This window comes from Colobus angolensis, unplaced genomic scaffold, assembly GCF_000951035.1.
Source record: "Colobus angolensis palliatus isolate OR3802 unplaced genomic scaffold, Cang.pa_1.0 Scaffold35, whole genome shotgun sequence".
Taxonomy (NCBI): Eukaryota; Metazoa; Chordata; class Mammalia; order Primates; family Cercopithecidae; genus Colobus; species Colobus angolensis.
The window spans coordinates 10239838-10259242 of NW_012116821.1; the positions used below are offsets into that span (position 1 = coordinate 10239838).

At 35.2% G+C, this 19405-nt stretch overlaps 1 protein-coding gene across 5 annotated transcripts in view; it reads left to right on the plus strand.

Annotated features, from left to right (window-relative positions):
- The window catches only part of ATG5 (autophagy related 5), a 137321-nt gene extending 118963 nt beyond the window's left edge, over positions 1 to 18358 (plus strand). For all 5 annotated transcript variants that reach the window (XM_011952860.1, XM_011952862.1, XM_011952863.1 and 2 more), the window contains one exon: positions 16151 to 18358. In XM_011952860.1, the coding sequence (XP_011808250.1) occupies positions 16151 to 16287 (137 nt within the window). In that variant the 3' untranslated portion in view covers positions 16288 to 18358. The remainder of the gene's footprint in view (positions 1 to 16150) is intronic.
- Positions 18359 to 19405: the final 1047 nt, after the last annotated feature.

The following is a 19405-nucleotide window of genomic DNA, read 5'->3' on the forward strand; positions in this document are numbered from 1 at the left end:
TTATTTTTGGTATGTGAAAGTTGTTAATATTGAATAATTGATGAGTATTTTATTTGAATTTTCTACTACTTTCGACTTTTTCTTTTTTAGTTAACCTTGTTCTTTTAGGCTTTGACAATCTACAAGTTCATTCAAAAACTTGACCTGTTTTATGGCCCTAATTTTGTAACTTAGGTTAAGGGTGTTTTCCTGCACACAAGGGACAGATTTTAAAATTGCTGATTTCTGTTTTTCTTTATTACAACATACAGAACACCAAGAAAATGCAGAAAACAACAGTGCCCATAATCCATTAACTGATGGAGACCACTGTTGACAGACACACACACACACACACACACACACATACTTGAATACATGAGATATACATATGTGTGTAATATAGTTGGCCCTTCATATCCATGGGCTCCACATCATGTCCACAGCAGATAAAAAATATTTGGGAGAGAAAATGGATGATTATGTCTGTACTGAAGATAAACAGACTTTTTTTTTCTTGTTATTGTTCCCTGAACAATACAGTACAAGTATTTATATCGATTTAGATTGCATTAAATATTACAAGTAATCTAGAGATGAATGATTTAAAGCATACATGTGCATAGGTTATATGCAAATATTATGCCATTCTGTATAAGGGACTTGAGCATCGGTGGGTTTTGGTATCCTCCGCGATCCTTGAACTAATCCTTCATGAATACCAAATGATGACCACATTATGTGTGTGTGTGTGTGTGTGTGTGTGTAAAATGTCCTGCTGTTCTTGAATCCCAGCCCTATTAATGCTTACTAAAACTACAGGGGAAATTTTCAGTGGCATATTACTGTATTGACATAAAAATTGCATAGAGTTTATATTTATTATATAACAGAGTTTTTTTAAAAAACTTTAAATCTATGAAGGAAAGAGGTAATGCATTAGTATATATGAAGGTAATACTTTAACCGATAATGCTTCTTATGAATGTATTCTGAATTGGAGAAATGCAGGATTACTTGCATGACATATACCACACAGTTCATGAAGCATGATGCATCTAAGGAAATAGTTTGCCTAAGTAGTAGAATCAGAAACAGTGGGTTTGGGGGTAATGTTGTGGTATTCCAGCCTAAATGACTAAGCGAAGAATATGGAGCCCAAAATATGTGTCATTCAGCCTGAGAATATTGCGATTTTCCTTAGTCAAGTATGCTTGCCTATACTAGCATTCCTACATGTATATAACACTGTAAAAATGAACAGAGATTAATAGGAAGGGGAAGGGCATCTAAAATAATACACTAATACCAGAAGGGATTGAAGGAAGAGACCACTGACTACTACCCAAAATTATTAAAACTGAACAGGGTTTAAGAGGTTATAAATACATTTTATAAAGTCTTCCTTGACCTTTACTAGCCTTTGTAGTAAGGTTTCTGATGATGTCTTACACACATCCATGTATCTCTAGTGCTAGGGTAAATGTTTGCTAAACAATCCAGTTACTGAATTCTTTCTATCATTACCATGAAACATATTATTTATGATCATTAAATCATGGAGCAATTAGCATTAAGTTGATTATAATACTATCTTAGAATCCTAATCCATCTTTTCTACTGTGTAATTTTAGCTTTCAGTAAGAGTTTTAGTTAAATGATTTTTTTATAATTTAATGATTTTTTAGTGAATTTATAGAGTTGTGCAACCATCACCACAATTTGGTTTTTGGAACATTTCCATCTCCTTGTACTTACTTGTAGCTAATCTCTGCTCCACTGCCAGCTATAAACAACCACTGGTCTGCTTTCTATCTCTATAATTTGCCTAGTTGGATGTTTCACATAAATTGAATCATACAACATAGTGTCTTTTGCAACTGTTTTTTTCCACTTAACATTATGTATTTGAATTGCATCCATATTGAAGCAAGTGTCCATAGTTTGTTCCTTTTTATTGGTGACTAATACTCCATTGGGTAGGTACATCACATTTTGGTTCACCCTGTACCAGCTGATGGGTGTTTGGACTGTTTCCAGCTTTTCACCTTTATAAGCAGAGCTACTAGGAACATTCAAATATGGGTCTTTCTGTGGACATTTGTTTTCATTTTTCTTTGGTAGCTTCCTAGGAGTGGAGTGACAAGGTCATATAGCAAGTTTATTTTTTATTTTAAAAGAAACTGCTAACCTTTTCCAAAGTGACTGTACCATTTTACAGTCTTACCAGCAGTGTGTAAGAATTCCAGTTTCTGGTCGGGCGTGGTGGCTCAAGCCTGTAGTCCTAGCACTTTGGGAGGCCGAGACGGGCGGATCACGAGGTCAGGAGATCAAGACCATCCCCGATAACACGGTGAAACCCCGTCTCTACTAAAAAATACAAAAAACTAGCCGGGCGAGGTGGCGGGCGCCTGTAGTCCCAGCTACTCCGGAGGCTGAGGCACGGGCGGATCACGAGGTCAGGAGATCAAGACCATCCCCGATAACACGGTGAAACCCCGTCTCTACTAAAAAATACAAAAAACTAGCCGGGCGAGGTGGCGGGCGCCTGTAGTCCCAGCTACTCCGGAGGCTGAGGCAGAAGAATGGCATAAACCTGGGAGGCGGAGCTGAGATCTGGCCACTGCACTCCAGCCTGGGCGACAGAGCCAGACTCGATCTCAAAAAAAAAAAAAAAAAGAATTCCAGTTTCTCCACATTCTCACTCACATGTATTACCATCCTAGTGGTAGCTCATGATGATTTTAATTCTCATTTTTCTAATGACTAATGGCATTGAACACGTTTTCATGTGCTTATTATAATTTGTAGATCTCTTTGATGAAGTGTCTATTCACATCCTTTTCTTGTTTTTTTCATGGATTGTTTCCTTATTACTGAGTTTTGAGCATTGTTTATATGTTCTGGATACAAGTTCTTTATCAGACATACAATTTACAGATATTTTCTCCTACTCTGTGACTTGCCTTCATTTTCTTTCTCTTTCTCTCTCTCTCTCTTTTTTAATGGATTGTGTTCGGTTAAAATAATTAAAACTTTTTTTCTTATAGACAATACATTTACATATTTTAAACATCAAAGCATATATAAAGGAATTTAGTAAAAAGTCTCTTTCCTAACTGCTGCTCACCAAACTCTAACCTAGTTCCCTTTTCTAGAGACAACCAGCGTTGCCATTTTCCTGTATCTCTTTAGAGCCAGTTAAGTAAACTTTATTTTTGACCTCAAGCTACATAAATTTTGACTAAGTAACTCATAACTTCTGAGAAATTCCCAGAAATTCAAGAATAAGCTTACTTTTTTAGTTCATTTTCTCAGTGTTATAAGGTGGTTTGTTTTTGATCTATTTAATGTCTTTTTTTTGTGTTTTTGAGGATTTTGGAATATAGATGAGTTATTTTCATTTGAAGTGTAATTAAAAAGTTAATAGTTTTTATTGCTGATAGAGATATACCCCATAAACCTCTTTCCTGTCCATGGCAACATTGGCTTTCAGTTAATTCTCTGTATTGTGTTTTTTCTCTTTTTGAGTACTTTGTAATAGTACTTTAAAGAACATTAAAAAAAACTAGATGCTGTCTTAGTCTGTTTGTGTTGCTATAAAGAAATACCTAGGCCGGGCGCGGTGGCTCAAGCCTGTAATCCCAGCACTTTGGGAGGCCGAGATGGGCGGATCACGAGGTCAGGAGTTCGAGACCATCCTGGCTAACCCGGTGAAACCCCGTTTCTACTAAAAAATACAAAAAGCTAGCCAGGCGCCTGTAGTCCCAGCTACTCAGGAGGCTGAGGCAGGAGAATGGCGTAAACCCGGGAGGCGGAGCTTGCAGTGAGCTGAGATCCGGCCACTGCACTCCAGCCCGGGCGACAGAGCGAGACTCCGTCTCAAAAAAAAAAAAAAAAAAAAAAGAAATACCTGAGGCTGGGTAATTTATAAAGAAAAAAGGTTTATTTAACTCACAACTCTGCTGCCTGGATATTGGGCATCTCCTGAGATCCTCAGGCTGCTTCTCCTCATGGTGGAAGCTGAAGGGAAATGTGTGCGGTGGTCACATGATGAGAGAGGAAGCCAGAGAGAGCAGGGTGGTGCCAGGCTCTTTGTAATAACCAGCTCTTGTGGGAACTAAGACAGTGAGAACTCACTCACTCCTCCTCACCCAGGGAAGGCATTAATCTATTCATGAGGTATCCACCCCCCAACCCCGACCCAAGTACCTCCCATTAGGCCCCATTTCCAACTTTGGGGATAAAATTTCAACCTGGGGTTTGGCGGGGACAAGCAACGAAACTATGACAAATGCTTTTATCAATTAGGAGTAAATGAAATTTAAGCCAGAGTTTAATACTCAAATAACTACCTTTTTTAAAAACAAAAGGTGGGGTCTCACTGTGTTGCCCAGGCTGGTCTTACATTTCTCACTCAAGTGATACTACCACTTTAGCTTCAGAAAGTACTGGGATTGTAGGCATGAGCTGCTGCACCCAGTCTCAAATGACTACCTTACTACACTTTTCCTAGATGTTTTTTTGACAATCTGCTTCTTAAAATACGTCATTTTAAATTTACTTTTTTATAGCATCCTTGACTATAGAATGGGAACACCCCAATGAAACCAAAAACCTTGGCAGGAATATGTTCTATAATGTTCTGTCCCCTAACAGCAGCACAATTGTCACAGACACCAAATGATCCATATTTGCTAGTCCCAAGTTTATATAAGGTGGTCTCCCTTGATACATTTGTGTTTTATCTGTAAAAATTAAAGTTAACAGTTGCTATCCAGGAAAGAGGGCTTACTTGAAATTTTTTATTGTTTATTTTGTTAATGACAAATTTATTAGTTCAATTCATTTTTATTTCATGGTTGCCAATTTCTAGTTTGTGGGTGTGGTTAAGGAGTGCCTAGAGTGGGAAGAAATTAATTGGGTGTTAATACTGTATTTTACATCTTTAAAGAATTGTATAACTGTAGAACTTTCAAGTTACTTTTTTTTTTTTTTTTTTTTTTGGAGACGAGTCTCGCTCTGTCACCCAGGCTGGAGTGCAGTGGTGCCATCTCAGCTCAGCTCACTGCAACCCCTCCCTCCCAGGTTCAAGCAGTCTTGTGCTTCAGTCACGCAAGTAGCTGGATTACAGGCATGTGCCACCATGCCTGGCTAATTTTTATATATTTGGTAGAGACAGGGTTTCACCATGTTGGCCAGGCTGATCTTAAACTCTTGGCCTCAAGTGATTTACCCACCTTGGCCTCCCAAAGTTTACTCTTTTAATTTTTTGCATGATTTTGCCAAAGGTGTCTTAACCACTTAATTGCAGAACTAGGTTTAGAACACAGGTCTCCATCTCCTGGTGGTCTGTTGGTTTTTTCCTCTCTACTATGCTGCCATTTGTTTTTTTCTTTCTTTCTTTTTAACTTTTTGATTTAGTTTCAAATAACATTCTGAAATACTTGCTTTTTCCTAACTATTTTACTTTCACAGATCTTTATTCTTCAATTTGTGTTTAGTATCTAATCTGCCTACATGGTCTTCTCTCTTAGTAATATTTCTGATGCGATCTTAGGAACCTGAGTGTCTACTGTTTTTATCTTGTTTGCTTTGTTATTTTAGTGTTCCTATATATAATCCTGACCACTCTTGTTGAATTTTTTAAATGGTGATTATGAACACCAGACATGTAAATGAAAAGCAGTCATGTGCTTTGAACTGACACACACTCTCAGAATACACCTTTATTCTGGTCTTAGACCCAGGTTACAAGACAAGATTAACGTGACCCTACACACGAAAGGCACACAAATTTGTGAAGCTGTTCTTTTAAAAGAGACGAAGAGACTCTTTATTCTCTTAAATTTCTAGGCTGCTCTACGTGTACATCCTTTTCTGGGGGATACACAGTGTGACTTCCCTTGTGGTTTTTTTTTTTGAAGAGTGGAGCAGTGAGGCAACGCAGCCACACAGCCTTATCCACAAACCTTCCTTTTAGGTGATTTCAGGTGCTGTAGGTGAGTACATTGTGTGACAGACTTCTCCCCACGCAAACTCTCAAATGCTTCTCTTGACTGCGGAACACACACTTCATTGAAATGACATAGATAATGCCTATTCTTTCTATTTTTTTCAGGTATTTTTGATGGTATCTTTCATTCCAGGAGGAAGCCACATCTCTAACACTAGTATCTTTTCTTTAGAAAAACTTTTATCTTTGCCTCTTCTTTTTATTACATATTAAAAAAAAATTGTCATTTAAAAATCTGTGTAGAGTATCCAAAACATCGAGTCACTGTTTCAGTAAAAACCCGTTTGCTTCCTGGTTCAGTTCACCTGTAGTATTGTCAGACGTGTCAGACATGAAGCAGTTTGACACACCTGCACTCAACTTAAGTTGAAAGCGAAAGACTTTAAGATTGGGTGTGTATGGATAAGAACTTGCTGTCATCACATGATGAAAAGAGAAAGTACTTCATAAAAGTTATGTGGCACCATTGTTTTCTACTCCCTCCAAGTGATTCAGTGATGAAATACTTTTGTCTGATTTCATCATATGAAAGTCGAATGTACTAGTATTTATGAATACGTGCTTTAGGTTGTTGTTCTTGTGGAGTAACTAATGGTGAGCTGCTGCTTGTGGAGTAACTAATGATGAGCTCTTTTGTGTGTTCCTTTCTTTTTTTGTAAATGGCTGAGGGAATTAGTCAAGTTGGAGGTAACAGGAAATGACCAAAGGTGAGCTCAGGTAAATTGTTTTTGTGGTTTCAGTTGTAGTTAAAATGACTCAGAGATCTAAGCTTCTGTACCAGACCTGAAGTGAAATATTTTTTTCTATGTTCATTAAAAATAACGTATCAAGAACATTTATTTTTTACCTTGGAGAATACAAAACACCTATAAGCTTTACCCACTTAAACTTCATTTTGCAGTCTTCTAATGTAATGTACAGCAATGTGGTAAGCTAGGCGGGTGGATCACCTGAGGTCAGGAGTTAGAGACTAGCCTGACCAACATGGTGAAACCCCGTCTCTACTAAAAGTACAAAATTAGCCGAGTGTGGTGGTGCATGCCTGTAATCCCAGCTACTCGGGAGGCTGAGGCAGGAGAATTGGTTGAACCCAGGAGGCGGAGGTTGCAGTGACCTGGAATGCACCATTGCACTGTAGCCTGGGCACCAAGAGTGAAACTCCATCTCAGAAAAAAGAAAAAAGGAAAGAAAAGATGGTATATTCACATTTTTTCTGCTTTGCTCTATATGATTAGATTATGTTAATAAAGTGAATTAGCTGACAAGATAAATTTTGTTCAGACATAAAGCAATTAGAAAAAGAAACATATAACTCTCATGCTGACCGTATGAGGCAGATACTTTAAGTATTTGGACAAAATTGAAGCTGGTTAATATCTTGTGATTTGAGATAATATTTGAGCAATAATCACATTTGTCAGTGTGATGGCACTGCCCCCAGAAGAATAGGCACTTCAGTTTGCAAACTCATGCCACAGGAATAAAAAAATTCCAATCTCCAAACCTCATCACATTGCAGGATTTGCAGTTTCAGTAATTCTTTAGATACTCATTTAGAATTTGAATTAGAAGAAATTAGTATCTCTATACCTTCACACTGTTTGATTTGGGCAATCATTTAGTTTTTTTAATGAATATTCAGTTTTCTTATTTTATAAAATAATGAGGCTTCCTGCTACCATCTTATGGGATGCGTACAGAGTTTAAATGAACCAGAAATTTTTTTGAAGTGAGTCTTCATTGTCTTTTTTATTTTTTGAGACTTTATGTTTGAATCTTTTTTGTTTCTTAGAGTTTTGTTAGCATTTTTCACAAGTAAAAGAACTGTACTCATAAGAAATTTACAAAGGAAAGTGATAAAGAAGCAGTTTTGTTTTTTTGTTGTTGTTTGTTAATTCCACTATGCAAAGACAAGTAGGCGATGTTCAGTCTACACATAGAAGTTATAAATGTGTAATGCTCTAAATGTAAATCAATATTGTAACTGCTTATAAAAATAACTCAAGTTATGGCAAGAGACATTGATTTCTACTTTCTTAGAAGTTAACTTCTGGACAGGATTAGAAGTGCCGGAAGTGTGTCTCTGGTATGGAAGAAATAAGCTTATTTTACTAAGGCATCTTCATAGTCACTGCATTTCCTGCAGCCAGATTGACTATGATCATATACTTGTTAAAATATTTTAAACCTCTTTAAGGCAAGAGGTCCAAAACTAGACTGTAATAGATAGTTGCTAGTAGTTTCACATTGAAGAAAACCATAAACAGCAAATTGTACATATATTTGTTGTTTAATCTCTTCACAAGTGACCATGGAAAGTCCATTTGTAACTTTGTGGAGATACTGTAAGCCTGACATATGGGATGGGGTCACTTGGCTATAATGGGAGCCTCTCCTTTCAGTCTTAGCCTAACACTCTCTGCTTGTATTCCTTCTTGTGTACATATTTTATGGAAGAAATGATACAGTGTCATTCACGGTGGGAATTCTAAAAGTTCTTCAAATGTAGCCCTCATAAGCACGTTTAAATAATCTGTTAGGCTCAGTTTAAATTTACTAATTACAATATATTTTCTTAATTTATCGTGATACTATTAAATTCTAAGATCAAATGAATCAAATTCTTTGCTTTGATTGCCTCCCTCCCCCTCCATCTCTGCATATTGTCTCAGCACATGGGCAACATTGACTAATTCTGGTGATAAAGAATCTCTTAATTCACTAAGTCTATTGACATATGTTTTTTTCTAAAATCAAAGAAATAGTGCTGATTGTTCTCCACTACTGGAAATGGTGAGATTACTGGACCTGACAGAAGATGCTTCTGGTTTCTCCTTCTGAATTATTGTTATCTCAATCTCAAGAAGTTAAATGAATTAACCTGACTGTCCCCAAAATGAGAAACATACACTTGCACAATTATTTCATTTTTAGCACTAGAAAACAAAATTCTCTTACCAAAATAATAGTATATGCAGACAATTAAAAACAAGTCATTTTTTCATTGAAACAGGTACTGTGGGGCTTCATTCTGACCATATGTAAACAGTACAATTATTGTCTGTATTTTAAATAAAGCAATGAAGTTGAACTATTCTATAGTTCATACTTGACAAATATTAATGGATCCTATTACACCCAACTAGAGTTACTGGGTCATTTTATGAAAGCAGATGAAATAATATTGTTTTCAAAGTTTATTTATTTATTAATGAACAAGGTTTAATTTTTAACTTTTACTACATTTTTATCTTATTGTCAGGAAGCTTTGAATCAGTTTTAAAAATGGCCTTACAATCACTTAATTTAATACACTTTGCTTTCTATAATTACAGCTAATCATATGGGATTCTTTATATAATTTAAATTTTAGTTTATGTCCTCCTTACTAAGAAATACAAGGATTATAAGTAAAAGTCAATGAAAGAATTAATATGGGCACGTTTTAAAATTGTTTAAAATGTTAAGAGTCAAAGCTCTGAAAATATTTTGGACAGAAATAATAAAGATATAAAATGTATGCAAGGAAAGAGATATTTAGTATACCTGGTATTTGGTATATACTGGGATATTGCATGTTCATTAAGACCTGTCCTGTTAAGTGAGTATGGATCCGGAAGAAGTTAATGTAAGTATTTTTAAATGGGTTTGTATTTTTCTGATAAACAGCACTCTCCTTCTGTTTGTGATCATAGGATAAAAGCCCTGTAAGCTTGTATATGTTCATTTTTACTGCTACATCATGTAGTGTGCTCTTAAGATTGAGATCTCATTCCCCAGGAAGCATTTCTGTCCAAGATTAATTGCCCTTTTAAAATCAGCGTTTGATGTATTTCTTTGGCTATATCCTGACTTGGTTTAACCCTGTTTGACCTGACCTCGCTGACTATTACCTCCGTGGCTGAGACAAAATCCTTCAGCATGATGTATGCACTTCACATTTCAGCCTGTGGTTTTTCATGTCAATGGATTCAATTAGTTGGTGTTTTACTAATGAACATATCAGAGGTTAAAGAATTTGTCAGAACAAAATTGTTCAGGATAGTGGTAATCAGAAAACTCATCTCTCTATTTTTTAAAACTTTTTCAGCAGTATTAAGTATTTTTCAGAAATTTTACCTTCAGTATCACACATTCCAAGATTCATTTTCTGCTGAATTATAAAATATAAATAGGAAGCCACAAAGCTGAACACAATGATTATACCATTTGATCTTAGAATTCTCCGTATTTATAAGTATGAGCTTTTAAAAAATTAAAGTGAAATTTTCTTGTTAAAAACATGTATGAATTTCCCTTAAAGGTACATCATCCATTTCTTTAAGTCTCCTTTAAATATGAATAGTAAGAAGGAAACTCAAGCACCTCACTAGAATCTCAAGTCACCTGTTTTTAAAGACATTTATAGATCATATTCCATGTTGAAACTGGCTTAGTTAAATAAGACCTAAAACCCAGATTGGGATGAGAAAGATAATTAGTAGCCATTAGTAATAGAAATCTTTAGAACTCAAATTTATCACATAGTGCGCATTCTCAAATGATATACTTAAAATGTATAACATAAAGATTTTGAAAGGTTTTTGTTTGAATGTTTTCATCTTTTTTTAAAAAAAAACCTTACCTAAAGTCTATTAAATGATATATCTATAGTGCAGTAGGGCTCATTTGACTTACAGGTGGTGTGCTCCACTTGAATATATGTGTTGAGAGCACTATTAAATAAATGTGAAGGTTTATAATACTTAAGAATTTTTCTTAATGTCTTTTAATTTGCATAATCATCGAGTCTGGGTTTTTGTTGTCTTTTAAAAAATACATTTATTAAAATCATATGCCATACTGCATAAAAATGGAACTGAATAATTCAGGAGGTATTACCATGAGGCCAAATTCTTATAGCCCTTTGTATGCCAATCACGTAAGTGAATCCATGGTTTTTATGTATCTTTTAATTATCCAGTACTAAAAAAAATGAACTTATTCTTATAACTTGTGTGTAGGAAGAGAATTAAAATCGCTCTACTTTTTGTTACTAAATCATGACCCTTTTAAAACTGATCTTCTCTCCTCACATACTTTATCAATTATATTTTTGACACCATTATTTTTTATTAGAGAGTGAGCAGGAGAGAGGGGTGGAGAAGAGTCACTCGTGTTATTGAATACCTGTATCCAAGTCCTGTGCTAGGTTCGCTGCTGAGTGCTTTGCTTAGATATCCCATTTAATCCTTCGTGTAACTGGAGACGAGAATTCTCTGTTCACACTGTAAGATGAGGAAATAGACACTCAGAAGTTTAAGTGAATTGCTTGAGAATTCAAAACTAATAAATTATGATGGCTTGCACTCTGAAAGAAATATTTTGCTGTTTAGGCATAAAAGACCCAGATACTAGAACTGGGAGACGTGTTAGTGATCCTCTACTCCAGACCAGTTTGCAAACTGACCCACAGGGTTAAATGAGAAGCTATCATGGGTTATAAATCAGCAAGCAGAATTTAGGAGATGGTCTCAATCCCACATTAGCAAAAGCTGCCATATCTTTACCTGTGTTGTATATTGGGTTTCTACATAAAATTTTGTTTGCAGAAAAATTCTACACTGGTATGATCATAAGATTCATTCTAGGGAACATTTTTAAAAAAGACTTTACCCCAGAAATTGATTCAGAAAGTCTGGAGAGGAGCTCAGCTCTCTCTCTCTCTCTCTCTCTATATATATATATAATTTTAATTTCCCACATGATTCTGATGGTCAGCTAGATTTTCAAACCATACATCTATACAGGCATCTTCATTTTATATATAAAGAAACAGCTTCAAAGTGATGTGAGACATGCTCAGAGCCCTTCGTTGCCAGAATTGGAATTCAAGTTGCCTAACTCCCAATTTGTCTTTCATTAGTACCTTGCTAACTAGTGGTGCATAATTGGCCCTCTCTCCTTTATGTCTCATTTATATTATTGTATATTGATAACATTCATTGTATACATGTCTATATGTAGGCATCATTTTTTAATATACACATAAGAAGTTAACTTTGTGATTTCCATTAATGACTTGTATGGTTAATGTGATTTTTCTTTTTTCTTCTTCGTTTTTTCTATATGTAATTCTTACCATTCTACTCATATAACCAAAATCTACCTGGATATATTTTTCTTAAAATGTAACTTTTTTTAAATGTTCACTTTTAAGTAGATGCTGGTTTTATAAAGTGCTATATGGACATTCTACAAAATAATGAGATGTACTCTTCAAAATTGTAAAAGTTCAGAAATGTAGAAAAGGCTAAAAAACGGTTGCAGATTAAAAGAGAATAGGGAAACATGAAAATTAAATGCAATATATGCATACTTGACATGACCTGAATGTGTCCCCCAGAATTCACGTGTTTGAAGCTTAATCCCCAGTGCAGCAGTGTTGGGAGGTGAGGCCTTTTGGAGGGCGTTATGCTGGTATGAAAAGGGTTTGCAAGAGTGGGTTCACTGTCTCTTGCGCTTCCACGTTCTTCCATATGAGAACACAGCAAGAAGCTCATACCAGGTGCCAGCACTTTGATCTTGGATTTCCCAGCCTCCGGAACTGTGAGAAATAAATGTTTGTCCTTTATAAATTATCCAATTATAGCATCACGAACAGACTAAGACAGTCCTGGACTGAATCCTAGATTGAAGAAAAATACTTTATTGGGATAGCTGATAAATTTGAATATGGACTGCTTGAATATATTATTTCATATATCATGATATATCAATATTTTTTATTGTGATAGCTATACTGTAGTTATGTAAAAGAATATCTTATATTAGAAAGGGTACACTGTAAGTTTGAAATCATAACAAAAATTACTCTCCAAAAAGTGCCCTGTATAAAAGAAGTTCATATAGAACTAGTTCACTTGATTACTGTCTCATATGTTTGCCTAACTTAAAGCTTCAAGCCAGCTTCTTTTAAAAACCTGAGTGGGAGAGGCGTACAGTAACGTTTTTCTCCTGAGTCATTTTCTTTGTAGTGACATTTCTCATTCTAAGTATTAAGGTCTAGATTCCCATTTTGAAACACAAAGACATGTTTACCAAAAATATTGTTTACTTTAGCAGTATCAAGTGTTTCCTTTGTACTGTAAGAAAAAAAGAGACCTACTGATTTTTTTTTTTTTTTTTACTGTTTTATTTTATTATTAATTTTTGTTTTTACACAGGGTCTCACTTGTTACCCATGCTGGAGTGCAGTGGTGCCATCACAGCTCACTGTAGCCTCGACCTCCTGGGCTCAGGCATTCCTCCACCTCAGTCTCCCAAGTAGCTAGGACTACAGGCGTGCAGCACCATGGCCAGCTAAGCTAATCTTTGTTTGTTTGGTTAAGTTTTTTTATTTTTTGTAGAGATGGGATCTGTTGCCCAGGCTAGTCTCGAACGCCTGGGCTCAAGCAATCTTCCCACCTTGACCTCCCAAAGTGCTGGGATTACAGATGTGAGCCACCACACCTGGCCTGTTTTCTTTTATTGGTTTTGATATTGCTAAAATGTTCTTCATGCTTTGTTGTTATTTATGGTACCATGAATTAAGGATAGCATGTACATTTGACTTATCTGGAAACATTTTTGACTTTGTTGTTTTAATAACCAAAGCAGTCTTTACAGGTAGAGTTATTCTACGTGGTAGGGCTAGCTATCAGAAAGCATTCCAAGAAGATTAATTTTGACAGTGTAATTCTACCAGCAAGAACATTATCCCAGCAGTGAGAATATTTATTAACTAATTGTGGTATATGTCAGGTACCATACTAGGCACTGGGGACAGAGTAACAAATAAGAGAGAAACTTCGGTTTGAAGTTTCAAGGGAACCGCTGTCCTAAAAATCCCTCTGTTTAAAATTGTGTGATTGAGGCAAGTCAGAAAATAAACAAAATACATAAACTCAGGTGAAATATTTGGACATATGTAGTCTGTGACAAAATAATATGTTTAAAACCTTAAACTGTTCTGTTGAGGGATATGACAGTCTTAGATTCTTTCCTTAGTTACTTAAATTTAGTTAATGACACTTTAAAGTGGCCCCAGCTTCTAAACCAGAGAATCACTGCTACCTCTTCAGGGTTTAGGTAAGGGGATTTATTAGGCTTGTTACAGAGTTTGAATAGTGCTTATGTCCTCCAGCTTCTGTTGTACAACTCATAAACTCTAACAATCCTTTTGTTGTGTTGTAACATGGTTAGTCTTTTGCCTTTCAGATACACTGTGCATCATCAGTGGATTATATACCATATTGTGTTTGCTCTCACATTTAAATATTGCTTTAGACATAGTATTTTGGATATTGAGTTGTGACTTGTTTCTTCTGCTGTTTCATAGTATACAAAGGTGACTCTGGCTTAAGGAAAAACTTTAGAGATAAGGAACTTTTACTCTTACACCACTATTGTTTCATTTTTTGACTCAGTGCTAAGTAGGAGGAAGATTCTGAGAATATTAAAATATTTCAAAGAAATATAAGAAGATGAAGAGAATTATACCGGAAATGTTTTCAAATATTCTAAGAAAGATTTAATACAGTAAAGCTTTAGCAAACTAGAACTTACAAGCAATGAATCATTCCAGATAGCTGAGGGTTTCTCCATTTGAATACCAACGTTTAAAAAATCTTCCCAAAGTACTAATACTGTGCTTTCTGTAGTATTCTGTATATAGCTTAATATTTTATTATGAAAACAAATCATTGTATTAACACTGTGATCACAACTGTGTAAAAAATTATGTATAGTTGCAACAAAGAAAAAATAATGAAAGCATTTTTTTAGGTTAGTAGTATTACGAAGTGATACCTTTTTTCAAAATTGTTTTAAGCTATGGCGCAGTGATTTGGGAGTTTGTTTGGAATATTTTATTTGGTTATCTTTGGAATTGTTAGTATGTTAAGTTTTTATTTTTCACATTCTTTTATCAACTCTGTAGTGTTTTGTGTCCTCTGTTGACTGTCACTTCCCGGGACTGTGCTGCCTCTAACAGGAAGTCTAAATATTTCTTTAAAAGGGTCTCTTGTTTCAGGTGCCAGCCAAGTCATTATCACCATACATCATCAGCTCATTTTGCCCAGACATTAGAGCACTTAGAGATTCAAAAGTCATTTGGAACAGAGCAGAAAGGAAAACGTAGGGTATTTCTCCTTTGTAGAGTTCCATGATTCCCCATTTCCTTGTTGTCTTCTGTCACCAGGAAGCTGAGCAGTTAAGACATTGTATTTTGAAGAGATGGTAAAGGAGAAAAACCCAAAATTGTGCTAGAGGAGTAACACAGAGTTTCTTGATGGTTCTTTTTTTTTTTCTTTTTCATTAAAGGAGTTTGGCTTTGCTTTTTTTGTTTTTCTATGACAAAAATATTTCTATTTACTTTAAAAGTTGTCAGTACAACACACCAACATCATGAAAAACACAAAATTAATCTTGTTTAATTTAGAATACAATTGAATTTAAAAGAAAAGTGTGAATTTCAGCCCCCTTTTAATTAGCAAGTGGATGTTAACAAAAATCAATCAGGCTTTGTAACTCTAAAACAGGAATCCCTGAGTCAGATTTGTAATCCCTTCTCATTAAAATTTTAACTGTTATTCAAATACTATCTCTAAGATATTTTGATACATGTTTGAAAGCTTTACTGAAAACAACTAAAGCTCACCTATGTCTTATTAAACATCTCAAATACTGATCTGATTCTTGATTTCTAGTCACATTTCTGTTTTACATTTTCAAAATATGTATGGACCTACTTCATATACTTGTCATTTTAAATAACCATATAGTACAGTTTTTAATGTATAACTAAAATAAATTTTGGTCATTGGTACAATGGGCTGTTTTTGCCACTATAGTTTCATTAACGTCAATCTTAAGTAAGCACAGTAATTAAGAAAGAAGTAATACTTTCACATACAGCAACAGAATTTTTATCAGAATATATTGTAACCCTCAGGTTTCTGTTTTGGGTGATACATACTGCAACATTTGAACTTTCTCCATGTCCACATTTCCTGTTCAGGGGACAGAACAGATTTAAAATCCACTTAATGCAGTAAGGATTCTCAAAAGGCAACAGATTATTTTTTCTTCAACTCTTTTGACTTTTATTGTTGTTGGATTTCTTTCTTGGAATAGATGGGGAAAAAAAGAATCAAGTGATGATTCATGGAATTGAGCCAATGTTGGAAACGCCTCTGCAGTGGCTGAGTGAACATCTGAGCTACCCGGATAATTTTCTTCATATTAGTATCATCCCGCAGCCAACAGATTGAAGGATCAACTGTTTGCCTGAACGGAATCATCCTTAAATGGAATTTATCAGAGCATGTCACCCTTTTGCTTCAATCAGGTTTGGTGGAGGCAACCTGACCAGAAACACTTCGCTGCTGCAAGCCAAACAGGAAAAAGATTCCATGTCAGATAAGGCCATTGGGCTGCTCTTACTTTGCATCACCTCTGCTTTCCTCCACTGCCATCATTAAACCTCAGCTGTGACATGAAAGACTTACCGGACCACTGCAAGTCTTCTGTAAAATATAATGAAGCTGAAACCTTTGGCCTAAGAAGAAAATGGAAATATGTGCCACTTGATTTGTATTTCTGATTAACAAATAAACAGGGGTATTTCCTAAGGTGACCATGGTTGAACTTTAGCTCATGAAAGTGGAAACATTGGTTTAATTTTCAAGAGAATTAAGAAAGTAAAAGAGAAATTCTGTTATCAATAACTTGCAAGTAATTTTTTGTAAAAGATTGAATTACAGTAAACCCATCTTTCCTTAATGAAAATTTCCTATGTTTACAGTCTGTCTATTGGTATGCAATCTTGTAACTTTGATAATGAACAGTGAGAGATTTTTAAATAAAGCCTCTAAATATGTTTTGTCATTTAATAACATACAGTTTTGTCACTTTTCAAGTATTTTCTGACTCACGTACACTAGATCACTTTTTACTCTGTTACCATTTTGACTGGTCGTCATTGGCATGGGGTGGATATAGGGCATAGGATTACTTGTCTCAGGATCTGTCATAGAATTTCTTGCTGCCAATTAAAAAACCTGTGTTCTTTACACACTACACTTATAAATATTGTAACTGTTCATCTTTGCTGTTTTATCACTGTAAGCCTGTCAAATCATAGTATCCTAAAGCATCTGTATATGGTAATTTTGCATTTTTGGAAAAACCCATTCCTTCCAAGCTAGTGTTTTTCATTGGCTCCAGGTCTGTGCCAATGAAAAACTGTGGTCCCCTGGCAGTCAGTCTTTCGAGGTTTAAAGATTACCTGTCTCCTGACTGCAGTACCTTTTGTTTAATTTTTACCAAAAATATTCAGAGGTTACTGGAGTTCTTATTCAATATAAGGAAAGTTTGCTGCACTTTATTACCAAGCCTCTGGGATTTTACCAATCAAACATATTTGTGCATTACATTTCGTTTCTTGTGAGCTAGCTTGCTGTCCATATTGAATGTTGACCCATTTGAGTATGCTAAAAGACTTACAGTATCAGACATGATCATGGTTTTAGATCCCATAATAAAAATGAATGTTTTTCTTATAAAAAATTATATGAATGCTGAAGCAAGATTCTACTATTGATCATTGCTTCTTTTTCTTTTTCCTTTTGTGATTTTCACTGATTAATAGCACATTCCTAAACAAAATTGGATAAAGTTAGTCAAAGACCAGATATTCTGGAATGGAAATTGTAAAACTTAATCAAAAAGAATAACCAGTACCGAATACAATCTCAGAAAATTAGAAGCAAGTAGAAAACAATTGGTTGATGTAAATGAAAGTGCCATTTTAGTAAAGGCAGGAAAAAAATAGCAATATTTGAGTTATGTAAGGATAAAAAATCCACTGACTTGTATTTTTGCACAAGAGGCTGATCTGAATATGATTGTTCACATTAAGAGTGTTTATTCGTCGGTTCGGTTTGGGGATTTTCCCCCTTGATGTTTTGACAGATTGAAGTGAGCTTCAGTGAGCAAAAGGATCAGAATGCAGGGAACGCTAAGCTGTGATAAAGAAAGTGTGGTAAGAATGGAAAGCCAGAGTAGTTTTATACAGACGAGACCAGTGTCAGGCCTTTGGCTTGAGCGACCTTCTGATTTAGATTTGAAAGTAAATAATTTTATCAAGCCATTGCCCATTTTTACTTCCTCATTCATTATTGTACCAGCATCATAACTTTATTACTCTAATCCCAGGTAAGTCAAGCGTACGTAATGCCCCAGAGGAAGAGTAAAACCAGAAATTCATGCTGGCTTAAATAATCTATTTTTGTTTCTTTTTATTTGAATATTTAAATTTTATGGTTTATTAAAAAATTAAATTAATGTTGTGTCCGTCTTTATTTAAAACAAGTTACCTGTTGGTTAAAATCATTAAAATTTCCTTAGTCACAAACTGTCATAAAAGTTTCTTGGAGAAATAGAAAGGATGGAGGGATATAGAAGAGAATATAAAAGAAAATGGGAGAAGACCCCCAATATCTGTCAAAAAAATTTGATACAGTCAAAAAAATTTGACTAATAGTAAACAGTGACCTCCTAGGAAAATAGAAATATGTTTTTAAATATTGGCATTGTTAACTAGGAAGGAATAAGTTCAGATTAAAGTAAATCATTGTCCTTTATAATGTTGATTTTCATTTGGATGACCTAAATTCTGATTATGGATACAGTGGAATTGATAAGCAGCAAGATTTTCTTACAGATTTAGGGACCCGAAGTAACTTGTTTATCATTTAAGTTTACCTATCAGTCTTTATAGGATGATGAGGTGTAAACCGTGTTCCAATCTGAGTGTGAGGTGAATTCGTTTAGTGTACTAGTCTTGTTACATCTATCACTGGAAACAAGCTAGGAGTTGATCGTTTTCTGAGAAAACAATATATAAGCTTTGACATTGTGTGACTATAGTTTTTAATGGTTATCTTTCTAGAGTATTTTTTTAATAGACTATTTGAGATAACCTTTTCTTCAGTTTTTAGAAATTTGGTTTATGTGTGCCAGGCGCGATGGCTCACGCCTGTAATCCCAGCACTTTGGGAGGCCGAGGCGGGCGGATCACGAGGTCAGGAGATCGAGAGCATCCTGGCCAACATGGTGAAACCCTGTCTTTACTAAAAATACAAAAATTAGCTGGGTATGGTGGTGCACACCTGTAATCCCAGCTACTCAGGAGGGTGAGGCATGAGAATCATTTGAACCCAGTAGGCAGAGGTTACAGTGAGCCAAGATCCTGCCACTGCACTCCAGCTTGGTGACAGAGGAAGACTGTCTTAAAAAAAAAAAAAAAAAAGAAAAATTTTGTTTATGTGGGTCATACCAGAGAATGACAGTCTCACTTTTATTTATCATATTATTAATATTTAGGTC